This window comes from Lycium ferocissimum, chromosome 5 (assembly GCF_029784015.1).
Source record: "Lycium ferocissimum isolate CSIRO_LF1 chromosome 5, AGI_CSIRO_Lferr_CH_V1, whole genome shotgun sequence".
NCBI lineage: Eukaryota > Viridiplantae > Streptophyta > Magnoliopsida > Solanales > Solanaceae > Lycium > Lycium ferocissimum.
This window is the reverse complement of record NC_081346.1, coordinates 21,011,440-21,038,905: the sequence shown is the minus strand read 5'-3', so window position 1 is coordinate 21,038,905 and position 27,466 is coordinate 21,011,440. Positions and strand designations below refer to the sequence as shown.

General features: G+C 33.5%; 1 protein-coding gene across 2 annotated transcripts; it reads left to right on the top strand.

Annotated features, from left to right (window-relative positions):
• Positions 1-7,944: 7,944 nt before the first annotated feature.
• LOC132056454 (cyclic nucleotide-gated ion channel 1) lies at positions 7,945-17,036 on the top strand. 2 transcript variants are annotated; one of them, XM_059448663.1, is made up of 8 exons: positions 7,945-8,161; positions 11,842-11,978; positions 12,395-12,947; positions 13,335-13,547; positions 14,066-14,349; positions 15,132-15,243; positions 15,678-15,914; positions 16,111-17,036. In XM_059448663.1, the coding sequence occupies exons 2-8, from the start codon at positions 11,950-11,952 to the stop codon at positions 16,807-16,809; spliced, it is 2,127 nt and encodes a 708-aa protein (XP_059304646.1). In that variant the 5' UTR covers positions 7,945-8,161; positions 11,842-11,949; the 3' UTR covers positions 16,810-17,036. The 2 variants fall into 2 exon arrangements, with proteins under 2 accessions (XP_059304646.1, XP_059304647.1); XM_059448664.1 differs by having other exon boundaries at positions 11,828-11,978.
• The last annotated feature ends 10,430 nt before the right edge of the window (positions 17,037-27,466 follow it).

Genomic DNA, 27,466 nt, shown 5'->3' with positions numbered 1-27,466 from the left:
GAATAAATAGTAATAATTTAATTAAATTACTCTTTTAGTTAATATTTTCTTAAGAAGCGTGAAAAAAAAATATGACAGCAAAATCGATGCGTTTTTTCCATTTATCCGAAGAAGTGTTCTCCTAGAATACTAATAATTCTAGGATTGCGCTTGGTTAATGTATAAAAAGTAAAGGGCTACTTAATAATATGAATTTTAAAGTCTCAAAATGATAGAGCTAGTTCTTTGGCATGCGCCCTTATATAGCTATTGAACCAAAACACTATTAACTTTAAAAAACCATCACCGTTCTATAAGGGAGAATTGCTTTGTAGACTTGAAGAAAGTGAAAACCTATTTATTGACTAGTATAATGTTCTTTGATTCCTTGTTTGGGTATATTATATGTTTACTAGCTACTTCACAGCATTCAAAACCTCCATCATGTTGAAATAAATTTTGTTTACTTATTTTAAATTTTTTATTTACTTATTTTAAATTTTTTATTTGTTAATATTTTTATAAGATAACCTATGTGTATATCTTTACAAGTGGCATTTTTCTAAGACTACCAAAAAAATGACAACTTTGCGCTTTGAAAGACAATCCAAAAAAGTGACTATGCTTGTAAACTAGCCATTTTTTAAAAGTGACACAAAAATAGCCATTTTTGTAAATTGTTCATTTTTTGAAAAGTGACATAAAAATGGGCTTGCAAAACGACCAAAAATGCAAATTTGCAAAAATAGCAACTTTTTTTTGTCATTTTTCAAAAATGGCCAATTTCAAAAGTAGTCACTTTTAAAAAATGACTACTTTACAAAAGTGGACACTATCTTAGAAAGAGCACATTGTAAAAATTGTTATTTAATACTTTCACAAAGATGCTATTTTAAAAAATGGCTTGCAAAGTAGTTAGTTTTTAAAAGTAACTACTTTCACAAAATGAATATTTATGAAAATTGGCTACTTTCAAAAAGTGACTATTTTTAAAAAAGTATCTACTTTCACAAAGTGGCTATTTTCTAAAAGGGACTACTTTTACAAAGTAACTACTTTTGCAAAACGACTATTTTTGAAATGTAGCTACTTTTCGCAAGTTAATATTTTTTAAAAGCGGCTACTTTTGTAAAGTGATTACTTTTGTAAAGTTGTTATTTTTGAAAGTTACTATTTTCACAAAGTGCCTAGTTTTGCAAAGTTGAGAGATAGAAGGGTGGTAGTAAGGAGGTGAGAGGTAGGGGTTGGAGGTAAGTGATGATAGGCGTAGGGGGTGGGGTAGGTGGTTATAGGAGTGGGAAGGGAGATAGTGCTAGGTGGTGGGGGTGGGAAAGTGGTGGGGTGGGCTGGGTAGGGGTGGTTAGGTGGTGGGGTAGGCGGGGGTGGGGGTAGTTTGAGTAGTGCGGGGGCACGGTGTATGGGGTGGGGAATGCGAGGTTCGGGGGTGGCGGGGTGTGGGAAGGTCTAAGGGTAGGGGTTGGGGGGTGTTGGGTGGGTGGGAGGAAACAATGAACTTGCAATGTTACTTGTAGAACTTATTTTCCCTACTTCCATTAAGGAAGTCATTTTCCTTATTTTCAAAGAACTTGTTTTCTTAGAGAAAATATTTTTCAAAACATTTTGACTAATCAAACATGGGAAAATTTAAAATCACAGCTTTAAAATCACTGTAACCATCAAATTCCCCATATATATCCATGTATATCATATATATCATGTATACATATGGTGGTATGGACATTATGGTGGATTCAGAGGAATAATAGGTATCGTGTAAGTTTATTCCCTTAACACCATCATAGTTCGTCAGCAGAGTTGCACATTCAGTTCTGCTTTCACCACTACTAAAAATAGGTAAAAATCGATGGTCGTCCATCGATTATAGGGCAAAACCGGAAAAAAAAAGTGACGGACTTCACAATGTTGGAAAATGGTAGGTCGAGAAGAAAAACCCGACGAACCCCGTCGGTTAAAACCGAGGGAGTCCATCGACTAGGTAAAATATACAAATCTCGATTTCTATTGAAAATTCGGTATAAAAATAAATTAAAAAGCAACGGAGTCCCTCGATTTTTCTGAAATTATATATATAATAAATCAATGAAATGTAACAATTGGGTTATCAAGTCCAAGTATGTACCATGGCGTTGATAATTCTACCACTTGACCACTCATGTTCTTTGATCAAATATTTCAGTTGCTTTTATTTATATTCTTCAACTGCAGTTTTGCGCTTTAAAAACCAACGGACATCCATTAGTTTACTTTAAAAAAAGAAAAAAATCCTATTTTTACGTATTTTATGCAAAATTAACCAATGGACGTCCATCGATTTCCTTTAAAAAGTTGTAATTTCCGTGCATATTTTTTTTGCATAAATAACTGATGAAAGTCTGGCAGTTTTTTTTTTTTTTTTTTTTTAAAAAAAAATGAAATTATTGACTTTTCGATAGTGTCCCTCTATTTTTGTCAATCGATTTTTAGTTTTTGTTTTTTTCAGTAGTGCACCATCCACCGCCGTGTTGCCAGCACTGAAGGTCCCTTGGCTCTCTACAGGGGAGGGGCATGGCTGCTCTCTTGCTTTTATCCAGTTGGGTCATTCTTTTTTCAATTTTATTTACCAAATTTTCTTTACCTTCACCAAGATCACGCCAAATAATTTTAGGATAAACATATCAAGTATTAACCCTTTTTTACGCAAATGAGTAGAATAGAGGGAAATGAATACAATTTGGAAGGTGGTTAATCATAATTGAATACTTTTTGGGCTAATTTTAAGGAGAGAGAAGAGATGCTAGATGTTTTTGCTAATTTTAAGGAGAAGCTTTGGCTGAAATCATAAGAAAGAGAGGGTACTTGCTATTTTATGAAAAATGATTTCGATTATTGGGTGTCAATACTTTTATATAAATATGAATTTTGGCTACTGTGCCATATGTACATTTTTTTTGCGCGGATTGTCCTTCTTTTGGGGTGATTTTTATTTTTGTCCCTCAAATTGCTGGAATTTAATTATTGTCCTTCGCTTAACAAGGTAACCGAAAATACCCTGAAGTTTTAGGTTCGAACTCTCGCTCAGTCAAAAAAAAAAAAATTTCGCAAGGCAAGATTTTGCAAAAAGTACGCATATACGGCGAACTTTGACTTAAGGCATAACTAAAAGTCATCTTTATAAGGCAAAGTCTGCTGTCTCCGGTAGACTTTTAGTTATGCCTTAAGGCAGAGTCTGCCGCATAAGGCAGACTTTTTCTTAAAGCATAATTAAAATTTTGTCTTATAAGGCAAAGTCTGCCAGAGATTAAGGCAAGGTTTGCCGCATAAGACAGAGTTTTTGCAAAGTCTTGCCTTGCAATTTTTATTTTATTATTATGACTAAGTTGGGGTTCGAACCCAAAATCTCGGGGTATTTTAGGCGAAGGGCAAAAATTAAAGACCACCCCCAACGAAGGAGAAACGTGCAAATTGCCCCATATGTTAAATAAACTAGCAAACTATGCTCGTGCGATGCACGGGGCCTAACATGATTAATTTGGTTACTCAATTTAGTTAATCTTTATGGTTTGTATATTTTGCAAAGGATACTGCGATTCTCCTTAGTGAGTCTCCATATTTTTTTTTCTTTTCCTCTTATTTTCCCCCTTAATTTCTCAATTGTTGTTAAAATTTGTCTTATTTTGGTTATGTCCGCCTCTTTTTGTATTTAGTAAGTTGACAATTCAAATATCCTACATGTCAAGTTATAATCACAAGATTCAAAGGATATTTTATTATATTATACACATTTTTAATTTAGAACCACAAGATTCAAAAGTTTATCTTTATTTCTTAAACTCCGTGTCTAGTTAAACGTAGACACTTAAATTGAGACAGAGGGAGTATATGCCAAATGAAGGAAATGAAAGGACAATTGAGACACTGCCGACACGTGGAGACTTAAAAAGTAAACACACAAGAGGTAGTATTAATGTTAAACTTCTGAAATGTACACATGTTATTTCCGACTTAGAGTACAATTTCAGTTGCTTTTTGAACAACTTATTGTTGTTGTGTTCGTCCACCTTAGGCTTTTGTTGTTAAATAAAAAAAAATTGTCTTATTTTGGTTATGTCCGCCTCTTTTTATATTTAGTAAGTTGACAATTTAAATATACTACATGTCAAGTTTATAATCACAAGATTCAAAGGATATTTTATTATATTATACACATTTTTAATTTAGAACCATAAGATTTGAAAGTCTATCTTTATTTCTTAAACTCTGTGTCTAGTCAAACGTAGATACTTAAATTGAGACTGAGGGAGTATATGCCAAATGAAGGAAATGGAAGGACAATTAAGATACTGCGGACCCGTGAAGACTTAAAAAGTAAACACACAAGAGGTAGAATTAATGTTCAACTTCTGAAATGTACACATGTTAATCCCTGCTTAGAGTACAATTTCAGTTGCTTTTTGTACAACTTATTATTGTTGTGTTCGTCCACCTTGGGCGTTTATATATAATAAGAAAAATATAGAATAGAAAAATAGACATATATTTTTAGTAACGTGGCCAAGTAATATGGTACGAAGGGAGTACTTCATTTATTAATTCTTAAAGAATGTGAAAAGTCAAGTATAATAATGTGGACAAGTAATGTGGACAAAGGGAGTACTTCATTTATTGATTCTTAAAGAACGTGAAAAGTCAAGTAATGTGTTAAAGTAATATGGGATGGAGGTAGTACTTCATTTATTAATTCTTAAAGAACGTGAAAAGTCAAAAGTGAAGAATTAAAAGTGCACGGAGAAAATAAATGTGTTGGAGAATTAAAATTGAAGTGCATACATCAATACATGATAAGGGAATAAATATTAAGTACTATGACATATGTCCACGTGGGATAAAAAAGTAGTTGGTTAAAGTGTACAAGTTATATAGCTTTTGATACAAGCATTCATTGCGTGTACAATTTATAAAGCTTTTGGTACAAGCAGGCAATGATGGGTTGGTCCCTCTTCCACACTTATATATAATAGAAATAATGGGCTCTTTCCTGCCAATTACTTGTTGGCGCAGTTGCACGATTGCCCTTATTAGGGAGTAGTCTTTAATTTTTGCCCTTCGTCTAAATACTCCGTGATTTTGGGTTCAAACTTTTACTCAAAGAATAAAAAAATTGCAAAGCAGAGTTTCGTAACAAGATTAGGCCTATTCGAGCAAAGGCCTAACTTTTGTAGAATTCTAGCAGCATTAAAAAAAAACAAAAAAATTGCCTTGCAAAATTTCACAAGACAATTTTTTTTTTTTTAAAAGGCATAACTAAGTTCTGCCTTATAAGACGGAATTTTAAGGCAAAGTCTGCCTTATAAGGCATAATTTTCACGAAGCCTTGCCTTGCCAATTTTGTTTTTTTTTTTAATTGAGCGGCGGTCGAACCCAAAATCTCGGGATATTTTCAGCCACTTTTTTAAGCAAAGGACAAAAATTAAAGACTAGCAATTTGAGGGCCAAAAATTAAAAGCGCCTTTGAATGGCAATCCGTGCAAAAAAAATGCAATATTGCGATACGTAAACAAACATATACGACCCAACTGGTCTTGTAGTAAAATCATAATTGAATTTTATGCTTTATAAAATTGTTTAGGAAATTTGGCACCGTAAATAACTTGGGTCGCTAAATTGTGAGAGTATAAAATAGTTCAAGTTAACAAAATTAGTGCTCGGTAACACATATTCATGTTCCAGGATAAAAATTTGATATTTCATAACAGGAACATCATCTGTTAAAATAGTTTTAAGCTTTCAATCTCTCTCTGGCTCGCTTCTAAAAATTTTGTTCAAATTTTCCTTCAAATCTCTGTATAACTATACTCGTCCGATAAACACTCTTTAGGTCGAAATTGATACACTTTTTTCGGGGTTTTCAGAGCTTTTGGTTGCTGCGTTGAGTGTATTCTCATTTGAATTTCTTAGCAACTTTCTAAACTCCAAACTAACGATGGAAAAGATGTATGCATCAAAGAAGGTTATAAGATCTTCATCTATTCATGCAGATGATGACTCTGATTTAGAAGACAATGACCTGAAAAGACTATTAAAGATCACTGAAGCTCGGATTAAGTTTTTCAATATGTGTATTTATGATTTGTTTTGATTGAGTGATATTAAGTTTTGACAAAAACATTTTAATGAGACTGAATATTAATAATGGAGGTGTTTGGAGATGATTTGAGGTAGATTTGAGCTAATTTTCAGATTGAAAACTTGTGGTTGAAGACGAATCGAACTGTGTATCCAACACTGTATCTAATGTATATCCCCATAGATATCAGTGTATATCACATTGTATTTCATTTATCTCTTGTATATCATGTATATCCATGAAATTTGTGTGTGATATACATAGATACATATGATATATCCATGTCACAAGTGGCGATGAAAGTATGTGTGTGATATAAACAAATTTACACAATATTATAATATAATTTACACATGTTGCGGATGCGTTTTCTAGGTTTGATTTTTGACTCCCAATCTTCTTCGAATTTGTATATAAACTAATTCCAACCACATCCACACACACATGTTTAATTCAATTGAAAAAAAGAGGAGAGAAAAAAAGAAAGTTGAAATATATATTTTTTCGTTGATTTTTGCTTATGATTTTCTATGATTTGAGATGTAAATGACTATGTTAATTTTTGCAAGGAAATACATATTTCAAGCGTGAAATTGAGAGGAGAAGCTTTAGGATCTCCTATTATCTATTTGAGTTTTGCTGGATATGGCTATATCAAGTTTTTTGAGTTTCAATAGCTAAACATATTCGAACTTGCCAAATATCAATTGGAGGTTGTACATAAAAATATCTAAATCTATTTTTGGAAGTTAGTCAAACGCCTTCTAATTTGTTCGTTGTTGAAGCATAAATATAAAAGTTGATTATTTCTATAAAAAGCTATCTTCCACATCCATTAATATATTATTATCTTACGCTAAGACTCCTCATTGTCATTTTCATACTTTGCTTAAGAAAACAGATGAAATTAATTCCAGTATCGTAAACAACAAATCCAATACTACTATAGTTGAACCAACAAAAACAAGAAAAAACACAAACAAGCGCGCCGTTGCCGTTAGTTTTAAAAAATAAGCAGCGTTATTATGAAATGAACCGGAAACATAGACACCGGTTCGAATAAAAACACTCTTTCTTTCTCAAATTATCTATCCTGGTTATTAAAATAGTTATATCTAATTATTTATCGTTTTAGAAATTCAAGACATAATTAAACTTTTTCTTTATATTTTACCCTTAATAGAGGTAAGGCCTCTCTACCCCCACACCCCACAAAGGTAGAAGTAAGGTCTGCGTACACCTACTGACCTACCTTCCAGACCCCACTTGTGAAATTATACCAAGTATGTTATTGTTGTTGTTGTTGTAGTATTTTACCCTTAGTAAAATCTTATCATTAATGGTGATAATACATAAATAGGGTAAATATTTAATGAAATGAGATTATAACTTAATCGTAAATAAACTTAAAGTTAGTGAAATACTCCTCCTAGTTAATACTCCCTCCGTTCATTTTTACTTATCATGTAGACTAAAAATAATTGTCTATTTTTACTTATTTAGTTTGAAAATTCAAGAGATAATTTACTATTTCATACCTATTTTACTCTTATTATTAATTATTCAGTTGAAAAGTTTATAAAATTCTTAATGAATACACAATTTTAAAAAAATATTTTATTGATAATAATTAATGATAATATAATAAAATTATTCTATTTTATGCTCTTTAATAGGCGTGTCAAGTCAATAAGTATTTTTTAAGAGGCACGTAAAGATAAAATAAAAGGGAAGGGGATAAATAATTTGAGACGACAACCTTGAAAGATCCGAAGGGGCGCTGTACTTGCGTGGACTGACATATAGTCCATGACCCATTGACCCATCTCCTTTGGTTTCACTTTATGGTTTTTTTCCCGTTAAAAAAAGTATAAAAACCAAATTGGAAATCATAGATAGACGTACAAGTTGGTTGATAATATCTTATACGAAAAAGAAAAATTGGAAAATAGCCCTAAAGAAGTCTCCACGAAGTTTCCTTCAGTCCATAATCTTAGTCTTGGTTTTCATCTCTGAATCTTTGTTGTTTCTTTGCTGTATTCTAGAGCATTTGATTTGGTATGTCACTTCTCTTGTTTGGCCTTTTAATTATTTCATTTTTCTATTATATCTGCACTTGCTTCTTTTTTTTTTTTGTCTTTTTCTTTTTATTGATTCGGATGGTTGAAATTTGCCAGTTTTCGTTATTTTAAATTTCAGTGTTTATCATCTTGTTATTGGAAAATTAGTGGTTGTTAACCTGTTATGGTCAAACTGGTTAGTTTTTTGATCACTGCACTAATTTTAACGTTATTTAGACGGCGTGCTTGGGGAAATTTTTGATTGTTTTATGCTTGAACAATTTATAGTAACTGTTATGTCACAGTTTTTTTTTTTTTTTTTTTTTTTTTTTTTTAAATTTTAAGTACATTAGCTTTGAGAAGTAAAGAAATAGCGTTATGTTTTGCTGTATTAGGTGATTTTATCTGATGAAGATATTACATTATGAATTTTTTTCTTTCACCATTGATCTTATGAAGAAACTTTTCTGGTTATGTTTGGATAGAGGTTTCTTCAATTAGATTAACGGAAAAGGGCATAAAATACCCTCGAACTATTAGAATTGGTGCAAAAATACCCTCCATCCACCTTTGAGCCCCCAAATACCTATGTCATTCACCTTTAAGCCCCCAAGTACCCCCGACATCCACCTATGGGGTCAAATATACTCTTATTTCTAACAGTCCCATGTTGACGCCCAATTTTGTCCATCCTTTCATCCAATTTACATTGTTGAGCTTCTATTTTATTAGAATATTAATTATATTTTTTTATCACAACCTATAGTTAAATTTCTTGATGATCTCTATTATTATTATTGTTGTTGTTGTTGTTGTTGCACTAATCTCTATTATTGTAGTATTATTACTACAACCTTTTCATTTTACTAGAAAAAAAAATCACTCATGCATTTATTCTCCTTCTGGCTTAATTGCAGTGTTAATCCTATTCGTATTCTCTATAAATATTAATTTAAACATATTTTTTGTATTAGTGTCACACTTATAGTTGTTGTTATGTTTCTATGATTACTTTACTATTACAAGTGATAAAACTATTTACCAAAATATTTTTTCCCTCTACTTTTATTATCATTATGAAAATCGAGAAAATCTATTTGAAATTACTATATTCCCCAAATAAACCAAATAAATTTTTTCACCCATTTCCTAAAGTTTCTACCCAGCCCATAATCCCTTTCCAACTAAAAATCCCCAAAGGCATCAGGTTACTCCCAAAATCAAATATCCATAACTCATTAATATTTACTCAAAATTCCTAAGACCCCGTCATTTCTAAATTTCCTTAAAATCAAACATTCCCCGATTCTCGTCGAAATTCGACGGCTACAAAATCCCTTTCTTTGTGCCTTTTATATTCTTTCATTTATTCTAGTTTGATTTTCTCTTCTCTTCTCTTTTGGAGACTAAAGGGTTTAAGCTGAGTAGGACCAAGACAGAGTACTTGGAGTGTAAGTTCAGTGAAGCACCTCAGGAGGCTGGCGTGGAAGTGAGGCTTGGTACCCAGGTCATCCAGAAGAAAAATAGTTTTAAGTACCTTGGGTCTATTGTGCAAGGCAGGGGAGATTGACGATGATGTCACACATCGTATTGGGGCAGGGTGGATGAAATGGAGGCTTGCTTCCGGAGTGCTATGTGACAAGAAGGTGCCACCAAAACTTAAGGGCAAGTTCTACAAAGCGGTGGTTAGACCGACTATGTTGTATGGGGCGGAGTCTTTGGCCGCTTAAGATCTCTCACGTTCGAAAGATGAAAGTAGCCGAGATGAGAATGTTGAGATGGATGTGTGGCCACGCCGGGAGCGACAGGATTAGGAATGAGGATATTCGGGATAAGGTGGGGGTGGCCTCGGTGGAAGACAAGTTGCGAGAAGCGAGATTGAGATGGTTTGGGCATGTGTGAAGAGAGAGACACGGATGCCCCAGGTGCGGAGGTGTGAGAGGTTGGCCATGGATGGTTTCGGACGAGGTAGGGGTAGGCCGAAGAAGTATTGGGGGAGGTAATTAGACACGACATGGCACGATTACGACTTACCGAGGACATGACCTTAGATAGGAGGGTTTGGAGGACCCAAATTAGGGTAGAAGGCTAGTAGATAGTCCCGTTACCCGTTCTTATTAGTAATCGTAGTATCGCAATATAATTTCTTATGCTCCAATTTATGCTATTATCTACTATTTCCTGTGCTTTCATTACCCCCGGGTACCCGTGCGATTGCATTATTTTATTTTATATTATTGCTTTTACATGTCGCTTTGAATTTCTTAGCATTATCTGACTTGTTTATGCTTTTATGCTTTTCTTGAGCCGAGGGTCTTTCGGAAACAGCCGTCCTACCTTGGTAGGAGTAAGGTCTGCGTACACTCTACCCTCCCCAGACCCCACGATGTGGGATTTTACTGGGTTGTTGTTGTTGTTGTTGTTGTTGTTCTCTTTTCAATTCCACTTTCTTTCCTTAATTCATTCACCTTAATTTCTTACTAGTAATCATAAAAATCATAGCTAATATCCGCCTTAATTGCGAAATCGAAACTTTCCTCTATTCATCTAATATGACAAGAACAAAATGACAGAATTTTGGACCCGAATCTATTTGAAAAATCCGTCCAAGTTCAAGATTATTATTATTATTAATAATAATAATAATAATAGTAGTAGTAGTAGTAGTAGTAGTAGTAATAAAAGTAATAATAGTAATAGAGATCATCAAGAAATTTGACTACAAGTTGTGATAAAAAAAATATAATTAAATATCTAATAAAATAGAAGCTTAATGATGTAAATTGGACGAAAGGAAGGACAAAATTGGGTGTCACCATGGGGTTGTTAGAAATAAGGGTATATTAGACCCCATAGGTGGATGACAGGGGTATTTGGGGGCTCAAAGATGGATGACAGGGGTATTTGGGGGCTCAAAGGTGGATGGAGGGTATTTTTGCACCAATTCTAATAGTTCAAGGGTATTTTTGGCCCTTCTCCGTTAGATTAATAGCATGTTTGGCCAAGCTTTTGGGAGGCCAAAAGTGCTTATTTTTAAATAGTGAGGTGTTTCGCTAAGTTTTTGAGAGAAAATAAGTGCTTCTGGGAGTACCATAAGTTGTTTTTCATAATCTAAAAAAAAGTGCTTTTGCCCAAAAGTACTTTTGAGGAAAAATACACTTAGAAACACTTTTTAAAAGCATAACCAAACACTAATTGCTGCTCAAAAGTGTTGTTTAAATTAATTGGCCAAACACAAACGGCTTCTCACCAAAAGTATTTTTTTGAAAAGCACTTTTGCAAAAAAAGCCTTTTCAAAATAAGTTGATTTTAGAAGCTTGGCCAAACAGGCTATAACTGACCTTGTTGGAGCATTCGATGTCCTTGAACTTGAATTCAATTTTAGGTTCCTGTTAGTTTACTATGGCTATGTTATGTGCAAACATTTTCTGTTGAACTATCTGGCTTCCTCCTCTCTGATGACTAGATTGTTTTACTACTGACTACACAAGTTCAGTTCCTAATTCTAAATTTTATGATTTTTGTGGCAAAGCGTTTTTTATGTAACAGCATTTCAAGTATTCCGATCATCCATCTTCAAAGGAAATCTATCATGCGGTTTCTGGTTTTACTGTTATAAATCATCAACATATTATCCTAAAAACTTGTGTAATAACATTTTCAGGGAATGGTATGTAGGTACTGGATGTGTTACTCGAGGCAGTTTTTATGAATAAAAGTGTCTTTCCTAGAAGGATTTTGGAAGTTTACTGCCTCTTTGAACAGTTTGATGCATTGACTTAAGTTATGAATCACCGGCAAGATAAATTTGTGAGGTCAGTTTCTGTGAATCCGGGAAACCCCTTTTATTTATTCACTTATTTATTTTATATGCTATCCGCTATATGTTTTTGTTTTGGAAGCATATTGAACTAGTTTCACTTGTCTTAATGTAAGCATTTGACATAGAAGAGAAAATCGAACGAGTGAACAGATTAGAGAGAATGGGAAGTAAACTAATTATGGAATTTTAAGGAAAGAGAGAAGCTGGGTATCCATCCCATATTCTGGTTTTATGTGAGATTACTTTATTTTTGTAAATTTGACCTTGTAACATAAACTTTAACCTACTTGATGCGAATTTAACAATTCCATTGTAATTTAATGTAGTGAGGTTTTATTTATCGTGGATCAATTTACTGAGATGTCTGACCTTAATCTTGTTTCTGCACTTTATTTGCTTGTCATGCAGGTTTCAGGATTGGAACTCAGAGAAAAGCTCAGAGGGGAATTTTCCATATAGAGATGGAGCCCACCGGGGCAGATTTGGAATGTTCTCCAATGAATTACATAAAGCCATGGAAAGTGGTTCCGGAAGGATCAAAAGCATAATACATGCCTTAAATTCTTGTTTAAGTTGCCTTCTGGTCAAAAGTTTGGGATCTGAAAAGAAGATGCTTGATCCTCAAGGACCTTTTCTTCAGAAGTGGAACAAAATATTTGTATTATCCTGTGTGATTGCTGTCTCCTTGGATCCTTTGTTCTTTTACATTCCAGTGATTGATAATGACAACAAATGCCTGCATTTGGATAAAAAAATGGAGGTCACAGCTAGTGTTTTGCGTTCAATCACTGATATCTTTTACCTTCTCCATATTGTGCTTCAGTTTCGTACTGGTTTCATCGCCCCTTCATCACGTGTATTTGGAAGAGGCGTTTTGGTTGAAGATGCGTGGGAAATAGCCAAGAGATACCTGTCCTCTTACTTCTTAATTGATATTCTTGCTGTTCTTCCTCTACCACAGGTTAGGCTGACTTTTCTTCGAGATGTTATTTCAGTGTTGTTTTAAAGAATATTCTTATTTTATTGAAATGACACGTGGTTGGTTGACTTTGTCGAGGATTTGTGCTGGTTCAAACACAATGGTTCCATCTATCATGGAGCAAGTAGATTTCCATGATATGGATCATTTTCTTTTGGCATTAAATGAGTTTGTGTAACTTTTGTGTTGTCATGCGATGCGCTTCATGATGTTAAAGGTGTTGGTATGCTGTTAAGTTTGACTGAGAGTTGTGAAAGAGATTGTTCTGTCACAGTGACTAGTTTGATAACAATAATCATGCAGCTGATTTATATGCAAATATGAATTCTAGATTTATTGTTTAAACTCTTATCCTTTTTTTTTTTTCAGGTTGCAATTTTAATTGTAATTCCTAAATTGCGGGGTGCTAAATCTTTGAATACAAAGAATTTGCTGAAATTTGTTGTCTTCTTCCAATATATACCAAGGCTTCTTCGAGTTTATCCTTTATATAAGGAAGTCACTAGAACTTCTGGCATACTCACTGAAACAGCATGGGCTGGAGCTGCGTTTAATCTCCTTCTTTATATGCTTGCCAGTCATGTAAGTTTGTGATACGCTTGATTTTAAGCTCTGAAAGGCTGGCACACTATGCACTCAGCTAGTTTAAATTAACCTGTTTGAAAATTACTTTTTGGATGACTGTATTTAAAGGTGTTGTGTTAAGTATTGATTTTATTTTTGGACCAACTGGTGTTATAGGAATAAAATTTTTGGATTTTTACTCGTCATAAGTTCTCCCTGGCATGCAAACATATCACCTACAGGTATTTATTAATATTAGCAAGTAGTGGTGGAGCCAGGATCTCCAAGGGTTGTCAAAATATGAAGGAGTAAATCCATGAAGAAGCCAAGGGGATTCAATATGTAGTATAATACATAAAAAAGAATTTCTTACCTAGCCACACGGGGTAATTTTCCGACAAAGAGGTGTCAATTGACACCCCTTCCGTACATGTGGCTTCGCTATTGTTAGGAAGTAGTTAAGTCATAATCTTTTACTTCATACGCTATTGTTGCTGAAACATTACGCCGATAACAAGTTATAATCTGTTTTTTAGGTACTTGGAGCCTTCTGGTACCTCTTTTCTATTGAACGTGAGTCTACTTGTTGGCAACGAGCATGTGCAGATATATCTGCTTGTCATCATGCTTCATTGTACTGCGATGATGATCATACAGGATTCAAAACATTGCTAAATAATTCATGTCCTATAGAGACACCAAATACAACACTTTTTGATTTTGGGATATTCCTTGACGCCCTCCAGTCTGGTGTTGTGGAATCAATGGATTTTCCGCAGAAGTTCTTTTATTGTTTCTGGTGGGGTTTGCAGAACTTGAGGTATGCTAGCTCTATGTACTTGAGTTTTGCATAGTCAACTGCATGTTAGCTATTGGTACTTTTGCTCTTATGCTCTGTCTAACGATATTTGTATGTATTATGCTGCTGTTCACCAGCCATATATTGGGAACCGAGGTAGGGAGAGTAAGAAACTCATTTTGTGATATAGCTTGTGGCTTATTTGTTGTATCTGTGGCTTGAGCACAGTATACTTCATTTGATGCTAGAGCATCAGGGTTGTCTCTTTTTAAAAGATCTCGTATTGGTCTCTAATATTTACTAAGCCCATCCTGTTGATACCGCTAGAGCAAGACATGCAAAAGCATGGTTTTATGTGCAAAAATATCTCAACATGTCCATAGAGAATGTCCTGGAGAAATTGATTTCTAGGATGAGTTATTTTATAGCATCTTTGATATCCAAATTTGGGGAGAAAACTTAGTAATTTTGAGTGCGATGAGATCAAAAGGATCTTTAAAAACTAGATTCAATCCCAAAGAATTGTCACTTGAGATGGGGATCTATTCATACACAACAGCCTTGTCTTTCTTAGTTTCATATTAGCTTCTCTTATGTTCAGCTTTGTTCATATGTCAACTTTATAAGCACTTCTAATATTTGGTTTAGCTTTTTATCCCTGGTTGACCTTTACTTCTCATAACTAGATTATCTGTGGAGCTCCAAATTTAGTATTGTGAGAGGGTGTTATTGTACGGTTCGTTTTCAGTCGGGTTTCTTGTTTGCTTTCATCCTAACTGATACTTTGCTTCTTTATGGTGCAGTTCCCTCGGTCAAAACCTCAAAACAAGTACCTATGTCTGGGAAATTTGCTTTGCAGTTCTCATTTCCATTGCTGGGTTGGTGCTATTTTCCTTTCTCATTGGAAATATGCAGGTAGATTCATAGCTTTCAGTTCTATGTTAAAGTTCAGGCAATTCACAATTGTAATTGTGATATACACTAAAGGACACGCCAAAAATGATTGTTTTCCAGATGTGTCTTGTAAGTGCGAAATGATTATTATAGAATTCTCATTATGTCAACTATATCATCGATGTATGATTATTCTTGATGTGCCTTATGTGGTCAAAACAACTTATAAAGGTTCTGTAAATATTTTGTGGGCCATGAATATCCAGCCTAGAAATGTCTTTTTGTAAGTTGTAACAACATTGTTATGAAGTCAATTGCACCTAATAGATAAGGGGTGGCAAGTTTTTTCAACCTGGGATATAGGCTAAATGATAGGATGTCGTTTTGACTTCAGTGATCATAATTAATTATCAGGCCACTACACTCGAATAACTGAAGTACTTGTGGTGTGACAGACGTATCTGCAGTCCACAACAATTAGACTAGAAGAGATGAGGGTGAAAAGACGAGATGCAGAGCAGTGGATGTCACACCGCTTACTCCCTGAGCACCTCCGGGAGCGGATCAGGCGCTATGAGCAATACAAGTGGCAGGAAACTAGGGGTGTTGATGAAGAGAATCTGATCCACAACCTGCCTAAAGACCTCAGAAGAGATATAAAGCGCCATCTTTGTTTGGCTTTGCTCATGAGGGTAAGTTTTATTCCTGCTTTGCAGCTCAATAAAATATTTTTCTTATTCTTATGTACGTTATCGTCACTTAAATGACCTTGTTTTCTGCAGTAGCAAGGTTTTCTGAGAGTAGTTAGGTTAAAAGTTTTTCTTTTAAAATTTAAATTTACTGGTATTAATTTCTTAATTAGTTGATTACATATATGAAATTTTGAAGGTTCCGATGTTTGAAAAAATGGATGAGCAACTCCTGGATGCACTATGTGACCGTCTCAGGCCTGTCCTTTACACGGAGAACAGCTTCATCGTGCGTGAAGGTGATCCGGTTGATGAGATGCTTTTTATAATGCGGGGCAAACTATTGACTGTAACTACTAATGGAGGGAGGACAGGCTTTTTTAACTCTGATTATCTAAAAGCTGGTGATTTTTGTGGAGAAGAGCTTCTTACATGGGCTCTGGATCCTCATCCATCAAATAACCTCCCAATCTCAACCCGAACTGTCCAAGCACTCTCAGAAGTTGAAGCATTTGCTCTAGTGGCCGACGATTTGAAGTTTGTAGCCTCTCAGTTCCGAAGACTTCATAGCAAGCAACTCCGCCATACTTTTAGGTTTTACTCGCAGCAATGGAGAACCTGGGCGGCTTGCTTCATACAAGCAGCATGGCGCCGTCATTGTCGGAAGAAGCTAGAAGAGTCTCTTCGCGAAGAAGAAAACAGATTGCAAGATGCATTAGCGAGAGGTGGTGGTAGCTCTCCAAGTCTGGGTGCTACTATCTACGCATCGCGATTTGCTGCTAATGCGCTCCGTGCCTTGCGGCGCAATACTGCAAAGAAAGCAAGGATGGCAGACAGGATATCACCCATTTTGCTTCAGAAACCAGCTGAGCCAGATTTTACTGCTGAACATAAGTAACTGTATTTAGCATGTTATAACGTTTGGGGTTCTTGTACATGATTGATTACATGTTTTTCCTGTATATTAGTTTGTTTGTAGCAATATTTATATTTCAATCCTCAGTGCATATTCGCAAGAAAACACCATTTTGTACAAAGGAAATGATAGGCTTCTTCTTCAACTTGTAATAACTAGTAATCTTATATTTCAGCCTCCAGTGCGTAAGTCCTATTTGTTTGTTTCCAGTGAATACTAGTTTATGTACATAAGAAATGGTCACAATGAAGCAGTGATATATAAGAGACGAGTCATGGAAATAATTCTGCTCCCATTGTTCAACATTATACTTGTCCTGTAACAAGACAATACTATAATTAACCTGGGTATTTTGCCCTATTTGTTCAACTTCCATGACCATTTTCATGAGAAAAAGGGGAAAGACTGGAGTCAATTCAGGTCGAGCCGTAGAGCTTCTATTTTAAGTCAACACATAAGTCTGATTTCAAAATTCAAAGAATAAATAAATTGACATCTGAACATAAGGTTTTTGGTGTTAAGGGTAAAAGAGCTCTGTAATAAACAGTTCGAATGGAAATCAACAATAGCACTTATTTACGTATAATAAATTGGGAGATCTACACGGTAGGACATCTAGGAAACAAATAAAAGCAAAATTGGGCACAGCTTTTGAGAATTGCCTGGTTAATCACATCCAGAGCCTGTCTGTCGAAGTTTCTAAAATCAATTTATTTTGAAACGTGTTTTTTTTCATAAGTGCTTATAAAAAGGTACTTTTGGTGAAAAACAATATGTTTGACTAATTAATTTATAAAACACTTTTGAGCAATAATTTGTGTTTAACTAAACTTTTAAAAAGTGTTTCTAAGTGTATTTTTTTTAGAAGTGCTTTTCAAAAAAATTTTTTGGGCAGAATCTATTTTTTTAGTATCTGAAAAACTACTTCTGCTACTCTCCAGAAGCACATATTTTCTTCCAAAAGCTTGGCCAAACACCTCATTTTTTTTAAAATAAACACTTATTGGAAAAATTAAGCACCTTTAGAGAAAAATAAGCTTGGCCAAAAAGGCTATTATTTTAGGTGCTTTTAAGGAAAAATAGCTTTTAAGCACTGTTGTGCTGTTTGGATAAGATAAAAAAGTGCTTTTAAGCATTTGTTTCTAAGCTAAAATAATAAAAATAAGCCAAAAACCTTAACATTTCTAACTTATAACTTTTGACTTATAAGCCATAAATTATAAGCTCATCCAAATAGGCTCTTAATACTCTTACATCGGAGGGAAAAGCACTTCTTTCTTTTATCTGTACATGTGATTGCTTCTTTTTCATCTTTTTTCTGGGGTCCTAGTGGTGTTTTGTGAGTGAAGATCTTTTAAAGTGGGTATTCGTAAATTGAGTTTCTAATAGTGGTTGGACGGTACAAGTGTAATTTCATATAAAAATTATATATAACAGTGTATCAAATTTATTTATACACTGTTTCATGTATAACGACGTGCTTATATAAATTGTGTATGTTATAGTGTATACAAATTGTTTAGACTATTATACCATGTATTAAATAGTATATACACTACTATACAGTGTATAAAAAAGGTATATTATCATGAGTGTATATGTATCTCGAACGTTCTTGTGTATCCGGAGTGTATATAATGTTCTACAATGCATAAAAAGTGTACGTACGCTTCATTCTAGTGAATGGTGCGCCTGCGATGTATAAATTACCTTCTTCACCTACTTCACATTATTCATTTTATTCTAGTGGATAGTGCGTTGTCGTCGTGTTCTTCTTACATAATGGGTGTTTATGCTTATGCAATCTTCTTCTTTTTTTTTTTTGAGAATACAGGCTTTTGTAACAGATAAAAAGAAACTGTAGTGTAATAAAAAGGAGTTTGCTAATTGCAGAAAAATTGGTGAGTTTGATGGATTTCTGGGGGTTAAAGGGTGGTTTTTGATGAGGGGAATTTCACTTACCCCCTGTTTGGATGGTTGTTTCCCCTGGTTCATTATTATATTATTTTTTATAAAATCATGTTTATTTCCATTATTTTTAATTATGTCATTATTTTTAATTATGTGATATGGTGTTGTAAATTCGTTGTAATTTCACGATTATTTTATCATGGAAAAGCTCAATTTTTGAAAGCATGTGTTAATCACAGATAAATAATCACGGAATTCTAATGGGTTTAGATGCATAAAACGCTTAGAGCCCGTTTGGATTGGCTTATAAGTTGCTTATAAATTTGTTTTCAAAGCTTTTTTGTTTGGTTACCACAAATTAAAATCGTTTTCAAGTCTTAAAATAAACTCAAAAAAAATAATTGGCCTATTTGATTTAACTTATCTAAAGCGAAATAAGTTCGAAAACAAATTTTATAAAAAATAAAAAAAATAAGTTAACTACCCCAACTTATTTTTTTTTTAGGCATATGGCAAAAAACATAGGCATAAGCCCATCCAAACAGGCTTAGGTTTGGCAATTGCAATTGCAGGGACTACTTTAAGCCAACCGAGACAGTGTACGAAATTATCAAATACTTCTTCTGATGAAAAGATAGATTTCGGAATTGCAATTGCAGGGACTACTTTAAGCCAAACACCCCTCAACTCCACCCCCCACACCCATTCAAACCCAACCCCACTGCCCCCCCCCCCCCCCCAAAAAAAAAAAAATTAAAAAGTTCTTAAAAGTTTTTTATTTTGGTTTACCAACCCCCCGCCCCGGCCACCCCACCACCCCAAAAAAGGCTTTTAAAAGTTTTTTTCTTTCTTTTGTTTTTTTACACCACCTACCTCCGGGCACACGCGCCTCCAGGTCTCCGCCATCAAAAATTGCACTTTGAATTCAAAAATTTCATAGTGATTTTGCTTTAAGTATATGAAAATTCTTTTAAAATGATTTTTTTTCCAACTTGCGGATCAAACACAAGAAAATGAGTAGGAAACCCACTTATTTTCTTAGAAAATATTTTCTTGGAAAACGTTTTCCGTTATACCAAACAGACCCTAAGTGATGGCTTTTGGTCGATTTTGGCTTATAAGCACCTTAAATGTTTACCAAACGCGTAAATAAACTAAACGTGTTTATAAACCAGTTTGATCAACTTGTAAGCTTAGTAGGCGTTTGGCTATCAATTTTCAAACCAGCGTTTAGTCATCAATTTTCAGTCATGGTTTGAAATCTGGTTTGAAACCATAGTTTGAACCCAAATCATCCAAAAAGCATGGTTTGGGGTTTGAAACCATAGTTTCAACTTTTTTAAATACAAAATTTAATCCATAAGTTAATATCTTGTAAAAAAAGACCCATAAGTTGGTAAATATTTTTAACAATTACCCCCATCAATCATTTACCAATCTCACTAACTTCCACCAACCTTTATTTATGTCTACCAACCTTTAATTTATGTGGGAAGATTATATTAAATAGTAGTTACATTACTATTCATGTTAAATTTTCGATTTTATTGAAGTAAAGTTTGATTAATTGATGTTGCATTTTTTAGAAAAGCCTTCTAGTAGTGTACTAATTCTGTTATAAACTATGATTTGCTCATTTGGTAAGATTGTATAAGAATTGAGAATGTTTTGATAATTTTCACAATTTGTGGGGTTTTTATGTCTATAAAAGAAAATACAACTTAAAATATTTAAATTGTATATCCAAACATGATTTGAAACCAAATTTTAAACCATGGTTTCAAATCATGTCCAAACGGGACCTTACTCAAACACCCTCTTAGAATCTGCTTGTATTTTTCACTCTGAGACAGGTGAGAAGGTAGGTAAGTCCTCACTTAGTTCACTGAGCCAATGGAAGTGAGAGCTTACCAACCCTGCGTTAGTTTTCCTGTCTCCTTTTCACATCGTTTTCGTTATATCCTGAAATGGTTTCACATCATTGCAACAAGGAAAAAGTGGTTTCCTTCTCTCGACCCAAAAAAAAAAAAACCTACCATATCGTCTTTAGGGATAAACCATAATTAAATGACAACTGTACTATTCTGAATCACATATTCGGCATATCCCTTTCATTGGGAGTAGCAAAGGAACCTGCTGCTTTTTCTGCCCAGCTTTGATTTAGTGGTAAAAGCGTAACACGTGATGTGTAAATTATGCGTGGAAATCGAGTTTCAAATCATACGTCAATGGACCTTTGTAGATTTTTTTGGTTATAAAAAATAGAAAAATACATATTATAATAAGAGAAAAGTGCAAACACACAATATTTAAGATTTTTAAAAATAATTTACATAAAAAGACTACACAAAAAATACTATAAGCCACAATAATTAATAATTTAAAATATTTAAAAGATAAATGAATAAATCGCAGCAAAATTTGTTTTTCTTAAATTGGGACAGAGGAAGCAGTAGCGACGAGTTAGGTTGAACAATTGAAGGCTTGAAGCATGAAATACGTTTTAGCATAGAAAAATTACACGAGTAGAATATCAGTATGATTTTCTAGATCAGGAAATTAATGAATGTTTAACATCAGTACTGGAATAAAGTAACTTATCTACCAAAATCAACAAACAGCCATCAATTCAGTTTAATGATCAACCTAATAATTAGGTAAAAACAAATAATGAGGGGGGAAAAGGTAACACGTGGCTGACTTTGTAAATGTTTCCCCCGACCCCTCAACGTAGGGATAATTAATTAACCCTCACCAAACAATATACTCCGTCTGTTTTAATTTATTTGAATCTATTTCCTTTTTAATCTGTGCCAAAATAAATGACCTCTTTTCTAATTTGGAAACAAATTCACTTTATGAATGATTTACAGCCACACAAATTTTTAAGGCTTATTTTGAATCACAAATTTCAAAAGTTTTCCCTCTTTCTTAAATGTCATGCCCAGTCAAATGAGTTCATATAAATTGAAACGGAGGGAGTATTTGAAACGAAGTTTACTAAAGAAAGAAAGAAAAAATTGAAATTTTGTGATTTTAAATATATTATAATATTTGAGCGATTATAAAAATTTCTTATTAAGGGCTTGTTTGGATATCACAATGTAATTACTTAGATGTATAATTACTAGGATAGTTATTATAGAATCAAATATTTACACAGTAACAATTACGATGATCTGTTTATTTGTCATACAATAATTGCACTATAATTTGCAATATCATTTTGGTTGCATAAGTGCATTTACACAGTTTGATTTTCTTTTTTTTAAGGTAAAAGGTTTAAAATTGCCGTTGTGGAAAATGATCTACTTTTATTTTATTTTCAGAGCTGGCACACATGATACACTAACGAAATTATTATAAAATATAAATAAAATGGGATAAGGGAATACAGAATCAATTCGTCATCTTGTAAAGGGATTTGAAGCAATTAAATAGAAAATCTCTTTGATAGAGTAGGCAATGAAGCCATGACAACACTAAAATTTTGGCGTTTAAAAAGTATGTATGTTTGGCGAAATAATAGCAGTAATTATTAAGAAAAGAAAAGTGAATGCAGTGGCAAAAAAGCATCTGCACCTCCTGCTGCTACAAAAACAATTAAGAGAACCTCATACTGTTCTTCTTTTGTGAAAAAAAAAAAAAAAAAAAAAAAAAAAGATATAGGAAAAGAAATTAAACATTCATTTGAGAGATTATCCTAAAAGGGAACCAAGGTTTTAAAATCATATATATTAGAGAATACTTCGTATACAATTAAAGTTGGGGGTATCTCATGAGTAATTGGAAAGAAAAAACAAAAAAAAAGGCTGAATTTTTACTTCAAATAAGAGAAGTGATAATGTATTGATTTGCGTGGCTCATCTCATGATTTTCCTATCCAAGAACTTTCTAACTGTTTATTTTCAGAATATGACATCGCTTGAAAATACAGTACTGACAGATTCCCTCTATTTAAATTGAAACTTGATGTACTTTGTTAACCGATTCCTATAGTCTTTCACATTTTGACACTGTTAATTTACGTTCTTTTTCTAGCAAATTTAAACAATTATTTTCATGTTTATTTTTAATTTGGTGAACAATAACTCAAGGCAATTCAATTTCGGTGCTACTTCCTTGGTCCCAACTATAGTCTCAGTTTCTTCTATTAAAGGTAGAAGTACAAATGCAAGAAAGGGTGTCAGTTTCTTCTATTAAAGGTAGAATTACAAATGCAAGTAAGGGTGTGTTTGGTACGAAGAAAAATGTTTATCACGGTTAACGCTTACCTAGAAAATATTTTCATGTAAAACAAATGTATTTTTTTTTATTTGTTTTTTATGTTTGGTAAAAAAAACAGAAAATATTATCTCAACAACATAAAATTTAGGCAAATACGTCTATGAGGGTGGAGGAGGATGAGGGGTTGGGGGAGAATTGGGGGTAGGATGCGGAAGGTGATGGAACGGGGAGATAATCAGCATGAAATCCTACTTAACTTATTTTTAGACATGACTCTTTGAAAATATCGATCTTGACTTTGAATAGGTCTTCGACTTCAATTCAAGCATGTTGTATATGATGATTTCGACAGAAAAGGGGGTTTTCTTCTCAAATTCAAAGGACAGTTACAACCATTCAAAGACATTTTTTCATTAGTTGGAGTATGGAGGGACTGACGTCAATAAGTTTTATATAATAAGGTGATTAAGCATTAGGAATTTGGGTGATTATGTGTTACATGCAGTATCTATTAGGATTTGGACACCTTTTTCACATGGGGTAGGATAGGAGGTTTTCCTTATTTTTTGGAACACTGACAACCTAGCAATTTCCGATATTCACCATCAAAAGGAGGGTCATGCATCATACTTTTGTTCATGCCCGTTTCAAGTTTCTTGTCACTCATATAGAATATACATTTCTAAAGAATAATTTTTTAAAAAAAAACTATTAATATATACCAGTAATTGTTCGGACATATTTCCACCGGAAAACCCATTTTTCTGATTATATTTTTAGGAAATATTTTATCCGATTACCATAAAAGAATTAGAAAATCTTTCCTCCATACCAACTACACCAAGTTTATACAAATACTACTGTAAATTTTAAGTAGTCCATATTATAGAAGTGGATCCCATAACAGGGAATTCCCCCCACCACTAATTTAACTCGTCCCTGTCAAGTTACAAGAACGTACACCTTTCCTCTCTTTTGTTTTTTCACCTGTGAAAAGGACTATTGAGATAGTAGAAATAAAGGGTGGTAGGTAGGAAGGAAAATATTTTAAAACATATTTTTTAAATCACTTTATATTTGTCATAATAATTAAAAAGTATCTTTTTAGAATGAAAAATTCCTTAACATAAAGAAAATAACTTCTCTATTAAGAATATAAAAAATAAATTTCGAAGTGATGTTTCAAGCTCACCAACTCTAATATATCAAGGATGATACTTTCTCAGCAGCCAGTTAAATTTGAATTGACTTTGTTCCGGTACTCCATGAACTGTACTCAATCTATATTAGACTCTTTCAAAATCAGATTCAAAGAATACATTGAATATCAGTTGTAATCATTTAAATTTACTACATTTTGTGACCAATCTTTTTTATTGCGTTTAAACTCGGAAAATAATATATATTAATACGATGAATAATATAATTTTATTAATTATTTAATATTAATAACATGAATTTAACTAAACTTCATTTAATTGAACTACTTGAATATCAGTTGTAATCACTTAAATTTTACTGCATTTTTCGGCCAATCTTTTTATTGCATTTAAACTCATAAAATAATCTGGATTATATATTAATCCAATGGATAATATAATTATATTAATTATTTAATATTAATAAATATGAATTTAACTAAACTACATTTAATTGAGCTATTTGAATATCAGTTGTAATCATTTAAATTTTACTGCATTTTGTGACCAATTTTCTTATTGCATTGATGTTCGGCTAAAAATGCATATATTCAGCTATTGTTACCTCACATTCTATTAATAATTTTTTTTAATATTATTACATTATTTTGTGCTTAATATTATATTTTTATTGAGTAGAAATAAAGAATTGCAAAATTAAAGAGATTTAGAGCAAAATTAAATTAAAAAACGGAAGAAGAAGAAAGGAGAAAAAGAAGAGGGACAAGTGGGAGACATCATAATGCCCAATAATTTGGTTATTAATGTGCAATCATTGAAGTACTTAAGGAAGTTAAAAATACAAAGTGAATTGCAGTTGGAAAAAAAAAAAAAAAACGTTTGGCAGCAATGTCTCAGCGACGTGTGCCGCGACAGTTTACTGTGCATTTTATTTTCGGATCTCAATTATTCCTATTTCGGAAAAGTGTCAAATATATCCCTGTATTATCGGAAAAAGGCCAAATATACCCCTCATTATATTTTGGTCCAAATATATCCCTCATTATACTTTGGGTCCAAAATATACCCCTGCCGTTATACTATTGATTCAAATATGTCCCTCCACCGTTAAAGTTATCCAATGTGGACTTCTAATCCTACGTGTCACTAACATTTGATGACGTGGATGCCACGTGGCATGCCACATCATCAACACTAACCTATTTTACCCCTCCCTTATATTTGTTCTTCCACCCCTAAAATTTTCTTCCGCTCCACAACTATTGCCACCATTACCGCCACAAAAGTTGGAGATGGTATGTGTGTGTATAGAAAATAGAAAGAATATGTAGATAGGAGTAGATATTACTGTCAGCAAATTAGTTGTTGCCGATCCAGCATTACAAATAGATGTTGCTGAAGTTCCCACCGACAGCAAAACTCCTTTGCGATCAACAACTAATTGACAGTCCAAGCTTTCAGTAACATCTAGGGCCAATTAAAAAGAAAATCGAATTGAGTTTCATCCATAATATAAATGATACAAAAAAAAACCACTAAAACTATAGATATTGGGGAACTTGATAAAGTCCATATACTAGGTTCCCTACAGAGAGTTTGCCGCTGCCCAAAAACTATTAGTACATTTAAGCATAATAAGAATAATGAACTAACTTTTACTTCTCTGTCTCGAACGTTGTGGTGGTAAGTGGTAAGAGTAGCAATGATGGTGGAGGCCGGAGGGGAAGATAATTTTAGTGGCGGAAGAACAAATACAGGAGAGGTAAAAAAGGTTAGTGGTGATGATGTGGCATACCACGTGGCATCCACATCATCAAACGTTAGTGGCACGTAGGATTAGAAGTCCACATTGGACAACTTTAACGGTGGAGGGGTATATTTGAACCAATAGTATAACAACAGGGGTATATTTGGACCCAAAGTATAACGAAGGGTATATTTGGCCCTTTTCTGATAGTACAGGGGTATATTTGGCCCTTTTCCGTTCCTATTTTGTTTTGGACTATTTTGTCTGGGTTTTTTCCCACACCTATACATAGTCCATAAGACAGGATTTTTACATAATTTGGGATAACTTGAAACCCGGAGTTCAAAACTTTGGACCTAGAGAGAGCTTGGAGCCGCCGTAGAGGCCATAGTTACAGGGTTTTACCTTTTCTTCTCTGTAATACTCGTTTTTATGTTTTTATTCGGATGATTTGTTGTTTTTCTCCATGTCTATGTGGAGTTAAACTCTTTAGTTCTAGGGTTTTGGCTTAAACATGAAAATTGACGTTTGATTATCGTTTATATCTATTGATTTTCATCTTTGAGTTATTTATTTATTCTTGGTCTTAATTGTTTGATTATTTGACGAAATAGCTAGACACTATATGTGGCGTGTGAATTGAACTTGGGATAGGGAATTTGCATGCGTAATAAGAATAAATAGAGCTTGTTCGATTAATCATTCGCTAATGAGGATAAGAATATACCCTTTAGCCTTGCTTAGTTGCACACCGAGAAGTAAATGCGTTTTTGTTACCTCTGGCGACCATAGGAATATAGGCGTTATAGTAGCACCTACAGACTCGTGAGCAACTCAGAAGATACTCATAAAGTTAACATCAACTAGTCAACTAGTAACCGGTAGGTAAAATGATTTGAAGAATCAACTGGATTGTTAGTGGTCATAGCCCTAGATCTATCTCTTCTCTAATAAAAATCCGCTCTTTCTTCGTTGAAGTTCATTATTTGTTTTATTTTATTTTATTTTTAGTTAGTTATAAATATAACTTTGGATTTTATTTCTTGTTTAGATAATTAGTATTAGTTTAATTTAGTTGACGGTTAATCATAAGTCCTTATGGGTACGATATCCGCACTTTAAATCCTATATTACTTGTACGACCGCGTATACTTGCGTGTGCGTTTTGGGAGCAACATGCATTTAAACTCATAAATAATCTGGATTATATATTAATCTAATGGATAATATAATTATATTAATTATTTAAGATTAATAAATATGAATTTAACCAAACTTCATTTATTTGAGCTACAAATGATGAGCCTATTTTGCTAAGACCAAGATGTCATCTTATCATAGATGTCTAGATTGATGCCACGTTAAATGACGTAGCACGCCAAGTCATGTGAAAGAGCTAATATATAGGATCATATCACGTATCAAATGACGTAGGATGCCTAGTCAAATCAAACGCCAATGCAAATGTGTCACATGTACAAGTGAGATGTTCTAATCAATCAAATATTGTCATATCACTTCAATCTGATTGGTCGAAAAGAGTTTGTCCTCATCACAACTCTTTCCTCCTACAACTATAAATAGGAGTCCTCAT

What these genes read in the sequence shown, in the direction of transcription:
- LOC132056454 (XM_059448663.1), top strand. Translation starts at nt 11,950, where the DNA reads ATGAATCACCGGCAAGATAAATTTGTGAG. An exon ending in TTCTCATTGGAAATATGCAG is followed by an intron (nt 15,244 to 15,677) that starts GTAGATTCATAG and finishes GTGGTGTGACAG; the next exon opens with ACGTATCTGCAGTCCACAAC. An exon ending in GTTTGGCTTTGCTCATGAGG is followed by an intron (nt 15,915 to 16,110) that starts GTAAGTTTTATT and finishes GAAATTTTGAAG; the next exon opens with GTTCCGATGTTTGAAAAAAT.